Below are 13893 nucleotides of genomic sequence, written 5' to 3' on the forward strand. Positions count from 1 at the left end.
TGAGAGAAGTTAGAAAGATTTTAATAATAAAAAGAATGAAAGAAAAAGACACTTTTGAATAAATATTTTAATGGATTGTACAAATTGTTTAATAAAAGGAAGTCATGAAGATACAGTCAAGGATAAAAGAATTATTGATCAAATTCTTATTAATTTGCGTGGTGGTTATCATAGAAGATAAAATGAAGAGATTTTAAATCCTAAATATTATTACATCATGTTGAAAAGTCAATTAAAAAAGCATTTCAATTATTCTGATATAAAAGAAATGCAATGATATAAAAATTGAAAAGCATGCCAAAAAAGGTGATCAATAACTAATTTAAATATTATGTGAATTATACATTTGGCAATGAGAAGCAAGCTAAGTCTAATAAGATATACAATTGATTGTTGCAATTTACATATTCACTATGGGAATTGGGAACAAAAATTTTACCCACAGCGAAGGTTCCCAATGGTCAGTGTCCTAGTTTTCCCTTCAAGATTACATTTATAAATCATGCAAGTTCCTGAAAACTCATGTTACCATAACTTTTAGTTTAGTATATGTATTTGGTGCCATTTCAATAAACCAATTTATGTAGCAGAGCAAGTAGAAACAAGATCATCATCCCATTTACGTTTAAAACGGAAGCAGAAGAAATGTAGTGGAAACCAACTAAATGCACTGTTCCCGTGCGCTCATCCCTCACTTTAATGCTTGAAGAACCTGAGATACATACATACACCATCCAAAATCACCAATTATCAAAACAAATAATACAACTCATTTCAATTTTATTTCTTAAAATTTCATTCCCCTTTCTACCCAAACTTCTTCTTATAACCCACCAATCATGTTATCTATAGTTCATTCATTATACATAACTAACCAATCTGAAATCAAGATCATCTGTGGAAAAGGAAAACAATGCTCATTGGATGCAAACTACAATCCCTTTATCCTTAGAATTGAATTTCATGGTGGTAATTTTTTTTAATACAAAAATACTAATTTCAAATAAATTTGGGCACTACTGTATTTTGAATTATCAAACAAGAAAACTAGTGATAAAGTTTATTCCTTGAATCTTTTTGTAATTATCTATCTTTCTATTTTTCTAGCTTGCAAACTATAATATAGCTCGATTGTAAAAAATTAAAATCACAGAATAAGGAACTTTGTCTCATTCATTTTCACAAAAATCTATAAATATTTTATATTTTCATCATTAAAATATTTAAAATACTGAATATCATAAAGAACTAAGATATGATACTCACAGTTGTACTCAGTCCATCCAATAGCCTGATTCTCGAGGTCGTAGAAGACAAGTTTATTTGAAAGCACTAAATCTGCAACAAATAAATATTTAGATGAGGCTGCAGAGTAAGGTCATGAAAAGCAAACTTCATGGAGAACCAAAATGATTATTGATAATAATTCTGCTATAACTTACATCTAGAAAAAATATATCTGGAAAACTCTTCCACCAGTAAAAATAATACATTTATCAGAATATTTAGCTTGTAAAGTACCGAGTAATTTTAACTCCAGTACATAAACATTTGATCCACAGCAGACTCACAATAGGGAATTTAAGTTGGTATAGCACAAAGTATTGAACACTTGCGGGACAAAGATCTGGCTAAAACCCCAACATGCAAGGGAGAGGGCCACCAGCACTCTATTGCTATGGCAATTCACCAAATAAGCCAGAAAACGCATTTGATTAATTTAAATTTCGAGTTTCACTTTCAAATGGTCGGGTTTCACCTCTGAAAAAAACAGTTAGCCCATTTAGAGGTTCACATGATAATGATTAAATAATAAAGACCCAGTCAAGAAACTCCCGTTATCCCACAAAATATGTTCCACGATATGCATTTATGATATATTTGTCTTATTCATTTCAGAAATCAGATTTAACCAGGTTCAAAAATGTTTCATCTCAAAATGCTGTCACAAAATTCACCATTTCTTCCCTCTTACAATGGCTATGGCAGTCTCATTCTAAAGCTGGAAGCATTATTCAGAAAAATTAGCGGCAAATAACTATTGGTAAAGAAAAAGATTTGAAGAGAATACCTCCTAATAAGGTCATATTTTTGTTATCTCTTGATTGTGTCCCACTATTTTGCCAACCAATACACCAGAAATCTCCCTGCAGATGCACAACAGTGTTTAATTCATAATATGGTATATAAAAATTTTTAATATAAAAATCATTGACATATAAAAACATGCTCAAAAGTACTGCACATTAATTGACGAGTGTTTTGAAAAATAATTTTAAAACTACTGAGTATCTAAAATGACAAAATAATGATCAACAAGGCTTCAAAATAGGAAAAGAGAATCTGTCTGTTGCATTTTCAATTCCAGAACTCATTCCGGAACTCACAAAACTAAATTCAGTGTAGATGAAATACAAAATGTTTTTAATGTACACTGTGGACACTTTAGGTAGAAGCAACTTTTTCTTACTTCAGTCCAGAATACAGCTACAGTTAGTGCACGATGCAGTTGACTTACATTTGGGGACAAAAAATTAGACCAGTTTTCTATACCCCTATTTTTAAGGGGATTCGAAACTGAACATAAATGTAAATTGTAATGTATTCTTTTTATAGTTATTTTGATAGATTCACTTTCACGCCTAAAAATTGTTTCACATGGTATTATATATCCAAACAATGTTGCAAGTGACATTAATTGTCCCATAGCGGAGGCCAGGTGGACCAAGTTACAATTGAATCATGATGCTTGGGCTGTTATGCGCTTAAGTAAAAAGAATTGCGCTCTAACTATCAGCTATAGCTTTTGACCCATGGTAAGTGCTCAATCCAACAATCGGTATTAGAACCAAGGCCATGAATTACTTTTAGGTGAACAATATCATTAGTCCAAATGCAATCCACCCAAATTACATTCAATGGATAAGTATTTTATACAAATTTATGACCTTATTGAAAAGCACAAGTAGCAAATGTCATAAAGTTCCAAAGCAAGATCATAAAAAATTTCAAAATATTAATTAAAAGATGTCATGTTGATTATAGAACCCAAAGTGTATGTGTTGTTCAGTCTCATCATATACTATAGACGGGCACTCTAAGACCACAATCGGTAATAGTAGTTGGAATGCATACCCAAAAACAAAACTATACGCAATACTTGAGAAAGGGATAACCGACATGAGGCATGAGCAACAAATAATGACAGAGCAGGCTAACAATAGGTCCCAAAACAAGCCAAATAAAACCATCATATATACCACAACAAAACAAAGATCAACTAGACTTGCAATATACTTACAGAGGGAAATAAGTAATCATGTGGATAAACCTTTAACGAGAGTCCATTTTCAAAATAAAATGTGACAGCTGGAAATCCATCATCAACACTGCAACAACAAATACGATAGCCATTACACTCCTGATTGAAGCTGATATAGACATAAAGGCATAGCGTATACAAAGGGAACAGTCCAGTTATCAAAGTACTCCAACAATACATAATAAGAAAGTTCCTAAAACTAAATCTACAAAATATTGTAACATAACTAAAGAAAAGTCATGGAAGGCATCAGCCAAATCAAAAAGTCATAAGCACAGTCCATATATTATTTATGAGAATCATGCAACACAATTTATAGGTTAATTGTCCAAAAATAATGAAGTTTACACCTTAACAAAAAAATGCATTCCATCTTACAAACATAGCTCATAGCCATGTGGGAGGCAAATGCCTTTTTACCTGACTAGGCATATTTCCTGTACCTTGCACCATAAAATTAAATTAAAAAAAGGGTATTTTAAATTGTAATTTTTTTAGAAAGTAGCAAAGGAAGGATATTATTACAAAAAACTAATGAAACAAAATAGAAGAAAAAATTAATGAAACATAATACAACCCAATGAAAAAATTATTTATCTATAAATAGATATAAATTGTTCTAAAATAAAATGAAAAATTATTATCAGGTACCACACATAATTAATTAAAAAATATATAATTATTGAACACTTTAGTATTAATACTGCATACATTTTCACACGAAAGCTAGTAATATGATATCTATTGTCCCAAAAAATACAGAAAAATATATGCAGATAAAGTGATTTCACTTTGTAAATGTTATTTAAGTAAAAACTGAATCTTGTTTCAAATATAAATCAAAAGATATTTATGAAAGTACCTACTTACACCTTCAAAAAAAAGTACCTATTTATTAAATTATCCATCTTGAGATCATGAACTGTTTGATTGATTAATATGAAAATGATTTTTTTCCAACTTTTATATTAATATTTAAATTCATTTGTGACATGAAACGACTAAAAAGGTTGAACACAGCCCAAAACAAGACTCATTAAGATTATTTAAAAATGAAAACAAAATAAAATACAATGCTTAAGCATATAGAATTTTCCGAAAAAAAATTAGAATACTTCATCAATGTGGATTACAAAAAATTGTATTTAACTAGTGCTAGAGATGGGATGTCTCCTTTGAAAAGAAATCAAAGAAAATTTAGAAACCATAAATAATGAAAAATGGAAAAAAATTGTTGTATTGCAAGGAGTACATTTAAAACATTTTTAATATTAAAATTCAAATAATATGATGCAATATTGCATGTTAACTTTATGTGATATAAAGTGTTATAGTGGTTATAATATTTTAAAACATTGAAAGAGTTGCATAATTTCTATATTAACAGTGTCATGTTGAAATGACTAAAACATTAAACCATTATGAATTTAATATTTCAAAAACATAACTATTAAACAAAATTTCTGAAAAATTTAATGTCAAGCACAGCAATAATGCATTAATATGAAGTTGTTTTCAATGCATTACATTACTGCATCATGTAAAGTGGTTATTTTTAATTAGTGATTGAGTGGTTTCCCAAAGTTTTTCCAGTAAGCAAATAAGATTTGAAATGGCAAAGAGACTACAAACCCAAAGATTTCCTTGACAAACTCCTTTAACATATAATATAGGCTACATGTTAATGTCGTTATTATAGCTATTATCAAGAAAAACATTAAGTCAGAAAAAAAAGATACAGAGAGAGGATAAGAAATCTTCAAGGACTAAAGATGACACCACTAAATAAAGGAAAAAAGAAATAAAATTCAGGAAACGTGCAACGGAGCAAACCAACAAAAAGCATAAAATCATAAAACAATCTGTGAACCAATACTGCAGAACCAGAAACAGAATTATAAGAAGAAATTTCAGAGCATACAATCATTACTGTGTCCTACAATAGTGCGGGAAAATAGAAAAAATGTAGAACCAAGAGGAAAACACATCTACCAAAATGGAAACAGAAGGATAAGACATCTACGAAGATGGAAAATCTATGAAAGGGAACAGAAAAAAATTTCTAAGTGCAATTTAGAAGTGGAGAGTAAACGGTCCTATCTTGGAAAACTTGCTATGCTATGAAAAAGCTACTTGAAGATTCAGGAATATAAGCTCAAACACCAACAACCAGTAGAGAAGCCAATGCTCTGGACAGAAAGCTTAAACAATGCCAACATGGCATTGCAATTGCCATATTGAAGATGGCGACCAGTTCTAAAGAAATAATAACAAGAAAACAATTAAATGAGTGTGTGAAGAACAGAGTTGATAGCAGAGGACCTGGTAACTTAATGGTGAAATCACCCTGTTCAAAAAAGATTTCTCACCGGACAATTTTCAAAGGAGATCAAAGCAGAACAGAATTTGTCAAAAGTCAAAACCACTTTTGATTTGTTTTCTTCCAATCTTTTTTATTACTTTACAACACATTGTTGAAGGGAAATTCTACCTAAAACAGAATAGACAAGCAATCACCTCCCTAATATTTTTGTGACATATGCCACGCACTGTGGACACCGGAGTTAAGAGAAAGTATAACACTATGGAATGAACCACCATTATCAAAACCACAATATTAGGCCCTTTCTTCCAAAACTAACCATACAACAAAGCAATCTTCTAAAGCCGGTATGCCAAAGTAAGCTACCAGAATACCTGAATTTGTTCCCAACCAACAAGACACCATTTACATGCAATATACATGCATGCATATTTCTTTTCAGATGTGTGTTCAACAAAAAAAAATAGATTACGTTAAACCCCCAGCTATAGTATCAGTACAGTATATGGATTAATGAACATGCACGTTATGCATCATACCTCTGAGAATATTGAAAGCATGTATACTCGTCATGGAGAGTCTGAACTTTTAGATCAGTTTGCTGAGAAATTATCTAACAAGAGAAAGCAATTCAGACAAGTGTATGATAAACTGTTACGTAAATTTAGTAATTTACAGAAAATAAGACTTTCAGTCAACAAAAGAAAACTGTATATTGATTGTATTTTGTACATTCAGTGACCTCCCTTTTATAGGGTAAATGAATATGCATAAGAAGTAAATAGCAATAATAAAGTGTAAGGGAAACAATTACTTAAAGAAATTTAGAGATATTTCACCTCCTAAATGTTTATGATATTTACAACACTTTGATATACCTTGGATACTAGAAGCTCATAAATTCCTTCAGGCAGATAGGCCAAGGTTGTGCCACTGTCAATTATTGTCCCTTTTGCATCCCCTTGTGCCGAAGCATCTTCTGATAGACTAAGGAAAGTTTCTCCAACTTGAACTGCTGTCATATTGACACTGTAGTGTGGCCTAAAACAAAATTTCAAATGTCATATTTTCTCAAAATATAGATTTCTGTAAACCAATATCTTAATAGAAGAGAGACTATAAGTACAAATTTATTAAGATCCCACTTAGATAAGATTATGTTTGACCCAGCTTATTTTTTACTCAAAAGCTATTTCAAGTTAAAGCTAAAAATATGAAGTAGAAGTTGTTTGGTAGTCTTAACTTAAAAACTCTGTTTAAGCTAAAAGATTTGGTTCATTGTTCCGCATCAATTAGTTCATGAAGAACAGGATAAGAGGGCCTAGGTAATGTAGCTCATTAGTAAAAACTACTGTAGTTAACAATTTTTAAAAAGCTATTTTTCCTCCATTTTCCTTTATTAAAATTAATGTCCTCATTTTTTTAAGAGCCTGTGTTTGGCTCAACTTCTCCTTTTAAGGGAAAGAAAAGCCAAAAAAAAGTTGGGCCAAACAGTACCTACATTTATGGCCTAGATGCTACTTATAATGACTTGGGCAAGCTTCCAAGGCTGATATGTCAATTCTAATAATAGTAAACAAAAATATCCTTGCATAAAGAAATTGACCAAAGTCCAGCATATCAAGCATGGACATGAACATCTAACAAAGATATCTTGTTCTCCATTTAGAATATAAGGAAGAAAGTTTCTGGCTTTTATGGTAGAAAACCACAGAAAAACAATGAAGCTTCACTTCCTTTTGCACCATCAGAAAATCCTACCGCCAGAATCAACTAACATGAAATTCATTTCATATTCAAATTACAGTTTTACTAAATATTCATGATAACTTTAGCTTCAAATAATCTTTTAAACCAAAAAAACCAACAAACACCATTTAGAGTGTAGATGTTGAGAGATGTCACCAATGTATAAGGGACAAGCTAGATTATAGATAAATATTATTCACATGATAAGACAACTAAAATCAAACAAGACTAAAAGAAAAGAGAAAGATGGATTTAGTAGTAGTAAACAAGATGCAAGATTTAGTGATTCAAACGCATTATATAGGTTATATGGTAACACATAGCTCATGTGAAGGATCTGGATTAGTTGTGGGAAAAAAATTACATAGCCATACACATGGAATTAAAGTCTTCGATAAAGTAATTAACTTTACAAAGTAGAATTTGGAGGACTTTCTGTATGATTCAAAAATCTTAAGAGATATATAAACCACTAATGATAATAATCTTAAGTAGAATTAGAAACTATTTGTGTGACAATCAATAGAAGCTATTGAGATCCCACAACTGTAGATATGGCGAAAGTAGAGCTTATAAAGGTTTGGGAAATCCTCACCTCATGGGCTAGTTTTAGGGTTAAATTAGCCCGATTTTTTTTTTAAAATAAGTGTTCTACTATCACAAAACATACTACAATATCTGCAAAAAAATATAATGTGGTCACTAACAAAAACATAATATGAAAACTAAAGAATATCCCCAAAAGAGTAATTAATAACACAAGAAAAAAAAATGTAATTCTGAAATGTATTAAATGAATTGCATACTGGTCTGGTAATAATGGAGTCATCTTCACTTTAGGTTGCACAACATGCCCAATAGCGAATATACCACCTCCATTTATTCCATTTAAACAATGAGCAAACATCTTTTTCACTTTGCCAGAAGAAGCCAGTTGTGAGATCATTGAAGAATTAGCTTTTCCAAATCCAAGTATTCCGTCAAGTGCTTCTTCATTTGAAGAACTTAAATCTCCAGATTGTCTAGCACCACACCTACAAAATATTCATTTTAAATATAAATAACACCACATCATTAATTATCAAACACAAGTGCCTCCAGAATCACATCAAGCTGCATTAATCACATCAGGCTGTTATTAGAAAAGGCATTTCTAGGAGTGTTCCATATGTTAAGGTGTTCTATTCATTGCCTCAGTATTTACTAACTATTTTATTTACATAATGTCTGATAAAACTGAAAACTTAGCAGTTAAAGAGTTTAAATTCAAGTTTGGCATTTCCCGAACCTAAAAGGATAAAATAAAGTAAATTATAATCCACAAAATAGTTTCTGTTGATAGATCGTTGATAGAACAAATTGCTGAATTATTCAATATTTTTATGCATAAATTTATGTTGAGCTTGAGTAAGGTTCGCATTACAAAACTTAGCTAATAAAACTACACTAAATTCCAGTTTGGAACACAACAAAAGGAACACTGCAAGAAGAACAAATGTTATCATTCTTCTCACTCTCAATCTTACTCAAATAGACAGCTGACTATTATAATCAAATCCAAGTATTTTCTCAGGCACAAACATCAATTTTGGTGAGGACTTACCAAATTTGTATGCTTCTTAGTGAAACAAAAACCAAACTTTGAAAAAGTAATACCTGCACACCGCACCGATGCATCCACTTTATTTTAAGATAATATGAGAAATTATGTTATTGCAAGTTTGCAAAAGCATCATGTTAAATTACTATAAACACACATGCATGGTTTGAGTTCACAACTTATGAGAAACTAATATCATCCACTAGCAGCAACAGATCAAAAGTAATAGCATGCATTACTGCCACATGAAAACTCACCCAAATATAATACTTCCATTAGCTGAATCGGTTTTAAGGTCCCCAGACACTTGCTCATAAAGTACAATATCCTTTACAAAGTTACCAGCAGTTGAGCTCCCATCACCATATATCTCCAGATATGGACAGGTCATATTAGTAGTGCATCCGGTCAGAAGACCTCCATTGACCTCTTTGCAGAACTCTTGATCACAGGGAACAAATTTACCAGAGGAGGACTCCCTTATGTCGTAGAGAGTAAGGTCCATCTGTGATACACAAAAAAAAATAAAAAATTCAAAATGAATAAAAACGTCAGTGTTAACTTGAGGAGGCAGACAGCTAGAACATACATGGTAAGGACAGTAAAAGACAACATTGACCCACGTAGCTACCAAGGCACAATTAAAATGATACATGGTAAGAGAATGATCATCTCGCAGACTTAGAATGCACCTAAAGAAGTGTTTGGCACGTTAACAGAATGTAACAAAGCAAAAAACATCCTTCTATGCTTTATTCTCTTTGGCTCCAACTACTTGGTGTCTTTGGTAATTTGTAACATGTTGATTGCATTCACTGGTTTTCTGAATCAACAAATAGTTGTTTTTATGTTGATTTCACCCTGATTATACCAGTCAACATATATTTCAACGTTGTTACAGAACAAGCACTTAGTGAACCCAAAAAATACCACATTAACCCTATGTTTCTAAGAGTAAAAATAGTGCATGTTCTGACCGTGTAAAAGGTTTTTACATGTCAACCAATCCGAAACTGCCATGTAAGGTAATTTTGTAGACTTTATCAATAACTATCTTTAAAAGTCATCCCTAAAATGATTTTTGAATGGCAAGCAATGTAAAAACTCTCTACACAGTGCATACATTCCTTGTACCTGCACATCTTTACGCTTCAATCCCAATACCTAGAAGCTACTCATTTTTGTCCCTACACATACACTTTTTAATCCAGTTGAATCATCCAAAATTGTAAGGACTGGAATGGATTAATAAGTGCATGTATAAGGAAAAAAACAAGTTAAAAAGTGTACATATATCGACTAAAATTTGTAGTTTGTAAGTGTAGGAGCTAAAATGTAAAGATTGTATATGTATCGGGAAAAAATGAGGAATTAAATCTTATTAAACTCAAGTTCTAATCAATTCTAATTTTATAACGGACAGAAACAAAATAAACCTAGGCAACCACGTTAGCCAAGTGATGAAGGCAGTTAAGTAACATTAAGCTAAACTAAAAAATGGGATAAATCAGCATTTTACTCCCCGAAAGTATAATACACTTTTAAAAGTACGAAAATTCAAAAAAAAAACTCAATGTTGTGACTTTGGTTTCTAAACTTAACTATTCATTGTCATTTGTGCTCCTAAAGTATGTTAATATCATTCCTTTAGTTATAAGATATTTTGAATTTGCGACTAAAATGTGATTGCATTTTCAAAGACTTTTTTTATGAATTCTACTACTTTCCTTCAAATACTAAATTATAGCGTCTCAAACTATTAAGAACCAAACTGGTTATTCACCCTAAAAAGATGAAAAGCTTACACCAAGGTTACTTCTGCTGGGGCACTCTTTGCACTGAATGCAATTGACCCACATAATGTCAGTGCCAGTGTCCACCTGCAAGTAGTAATTCTTCGGAGGAGTTCCAATCCCAATTTTAGCATAGTAAAGCCTACAAACAAAAAACACAAACACAACAATCAGTTCAGAAGATGATCGAACCAAAATTGAACAAAGCAAGGAATTCATCAGTAGCAACGAACGGACCCGACGGCGTCGGGGCGGCCGCTTCCGCCGAGGGGGAGGTCGACGCCGGCGAGGAGGGAGAGCTGGCGGCGGTAGTCATGGGCTTTGAGGGCGGAGAGGGAGCGGTCCTGGTACTTGCACTTGACGTTGAAGACGCCGTGGGAAGCGCTAACGACAGTCGCCGGTGACGGCGACGGTGAAAGTGACAGAAGAAAGCACACGCACACGGAGACGAAGACTGTTCTTCTGCTTCCGCGAAGCATCTCCATGGTCGTGGTTGTCACGCGATGCAGCGAGTGTGGTGAGGAGTTGCGTTTGTTGAGAGTGAAGAAGACTCGAGAGAGGGAGAAGAAGGAGGTTGGGGTCCACGCGCCAGCACGAGAAAGCAGAATCAATTTATGAGTAATAGAAAATAAAAATGGTAATATATATAAATATAGAAAAGGAGACGCAGTGAACGGTGAAGTCACGAAACACACTTTTTCGGTTTCGAATTTGGATAATTATAATTATTTTTCTTTCTTAATTAAAAGAAAACTACAACAAAATTATATTTTAAAATAATAATTAATTAAGAGTCTACTTTTCTTCGTGTACGCGAGGCACGTGATAACTACCCGTGCTTTCTTTCTGCAACCAAAATAAAAGTGTTTTGGGATTAAGGAATGTTTGGGTTATTATTTTATGAGAAAAGTTTAGTTGAGAACGTGAATAGTACAAAAGATACATTTAACAAATGTTTATAATAATATAATAATATTTTAAATTAAAAATAAAATGAATATTATTTAATAATATAATTTATTAAAGAGTGAAGTGTATGTTTCTTCTGTTTACATGGTGTTGTTAGTATTAATATATCAACATTCTATTTTATATATTATCTTTTCTAATTTTAATAAACTGACACTTAGTGATGAAGTTTTTTTTATTGTATTACAAAGTGAACTTTAAGTTTAACTCAATTTGATATAATTTTTCACGCTGAGAGTTACAGTTTGTGCGTGGGATAACATATTATAGGTGGTTCAAGTCAGTTGATTCGAAAGTTGGTTCAGCTTCACTGTCAAATGCAGGTAGAAAAACGCGAATTTAGATGCACCAATGCATAGTGGATAACCTGATAAATTTAACAAACACTCGCTAAGATAGGCTCGAAATTGCTCTAATACCATATTACAAAGTGGACTTTAAGTCTAACTCAACCTCATAAAACCGGCTCATGAGGTGAGATTTGCACCCACTTATATACAATGAATTGTCATTATTTTTAGTCGATGCAGAATCTCCAACAGCTTGAAGTAATAACACAGTTTAGTTGTGAATATACCCAAAAGTGTATCATTGTGTAGATAAAACTCATCTTATATTCTGCAAACTAAAATTTGACGAGTACAGATATGTGTTTAGATTATTTAGAGTATAAAGGAAAGTGCTTCTAATAACGTGTACAAACTGCTTTTTTAATAATGTATGGCAACAAAAAAGGGGGAAAAAAAGAGAGAACGGTATAGGTATAAAGGGGAATCAAAGTATGCATAGCTTTAAACCTCTCACTCTTTATGTAAGTATGGGATGCAGTGATGATGAGAGGATAGTAAACATGAATGAGATGATAGAGCTGGTGAAAGCCTCCATTGCGAGAAATTTGCAATCCATTAAGGTTGTTTCTTCCTGCACACCATCACCATATCATTCAAGACATGTTACAACATAAAATTTAAAACTCAACATTGTTTTTTTTAAAAAAAAAAAAAACAGCAAATGAATGTTTTTTTATTGTGTTATACATTTTGAGTAGAGATGGTAGTGGTGAAGTGACAGGATGATGGAGCAAGTCACTACTCTTAGGTACGGTGCAAATCTCTTCTGAGATAAGGAAAACTATTTACGTTTTTGCGTTTTAGCTGATAATGATGTTGAGCTATTATCGGATCTTGATATTCGAAAGGCTCCATGTTTGCTCACAGATGCAGTAATTCAAAAGTGGTTGTTATATACTCTGGATTTAGATATCTGAAAGGTCATTTCCGTTCTTCATTTAAGTTTTCGGATGACCATATCTAGAAACGAGTAAAGAATTTCAGATTTCCATGTCCAGAATGGTGAGCTGTAAATGATAAGCTTACAGATCTTAGCATCCAGAAGGTTATTTATGTTAGTCAGGTATGCTTCCAAAGATAAGCTTCCAGATGGACAAATCCAAGAGTAAAATATTAGTTATGGACTTACATATCCAGAAACTTGTGATTTGACTTATAGATATAAATATCTTAAAGACAAAGTCATTTAAATTATTACGGACAAAACATATTCTTCATGTGGTTTTGAAAGAAGAATTAGCCTCCATTAAGAAGCAAAGAAAGCGATGTATGAGTTTGGTTAGAAGGGTATATATAGTCTGAGTTGTATCTTAGAAGGCCTCCAAATCCAGTTCTTCAGTTGTAGTAGCATTAACCTTGTATTTAAAATAACCACAATGTAATCACGGCAACGATAATAAAAAGTAATTGTGTTAACAAGCGATAAAAACAATGGTAAGTAGCAATTTTTGGCACAAATTTTAAGATTAAACCACGAAAACATTTTTAAGGCATGATTTTCATCACATTATGTTAACTTTTATTAAAGGGTAGTATACAACGGTAGAAAAACTGAACTATTGGAAGAGTTTTAAATCATTAAACAAAGATGCATTTACAATAACTATATATTACATGTACCGCGTTCATATGACTAATAAACAAATTTGACAGTCCAAATTTTCGATCTCAAATGCTCAAAGACCTTCAAACATAACATCAGATATGTCAACGAGTAAAAGAAAATTCCTCCATTAAAAAAAGTTCCTCGGTAACTTGAAAGCAACATGGGGAGATTGAAAGTTGAA

The 13893-nt window shown here is 32.2% G+C and overlaps 1 protein-coding gene across 1 annotated transcript; it reads right to left on the reverse strand.

Moving 5' to 3' along the window:
• Window positions 1–295: 295 nt before the first annotated feature.
• On the reverse strand, window positions 296–11474 carry LOC137826985 (aspartic proteinase 36-like). The gene is made up of 10 exons (XM_068633153.1): window positions 11025–11474; window positions 10800–10929; window positions 9252–9499; window positions 8201–8428; window positions 6524–6686; window positions 6185–6258; window positions 3302–3389; window positions 2072–2147; window positions 1267–1338; window positions 296–712 (listed from the first exon to the last, which is right to left on the reverse strand). Exons 1-10 carry the CDS (start codon window positions 11270–11272, stop codon window positions 567–569), a joined length of 1473 nt encoding a protein of 490 aa, XP_068489254.1. The 5' UTR covers window positions 11273–11474; the 3' UTR covers window positions 296–566.
• Window positions 11475–13893: the final 2419 nt, after the last annotated feature.

This window comes from Phaseolus vulgaris, chromosome 8 (assembly GCF_000499845.2).
Source record: "Phaseolus vulgaris cultivar G19833 chromosome 8, P. vulgaris v2.0, whole genome shotgun sequence".
NCBI classification, from domain to species: domain Eukaryota; kingdom Viridiplantae; phylum Streptophyta; class Magnoliopsida; order Fabales; family Fabaceae; genus Phaseolus; species Phaseolus vulgaris.

Bases quoted from the DNA above. Each gene is read 5' to 3' on its own strand.
- LOC137826985 (XM_068633153.1), bottom strand. From the start codon at position 11,272: ATGGAGATGCTTCGCGGAAGCAGAAGAACAGTCTTCGTCTCCGTGTGC. The intron at 6,687-8,200 runs GTATGCAATTCA...ATTTTGTTTTAG, and splicing joins ACTCCATTATTACCAGACCA to GCCACACTACAGTGTCAATA. The intron at 713-1,266 runs GTGAGTATCATA...TATGTATCTCAG, and splicing joins TGGATGGACTGAGTACAACT to GTTCTTCAAGCATTAAAGTG.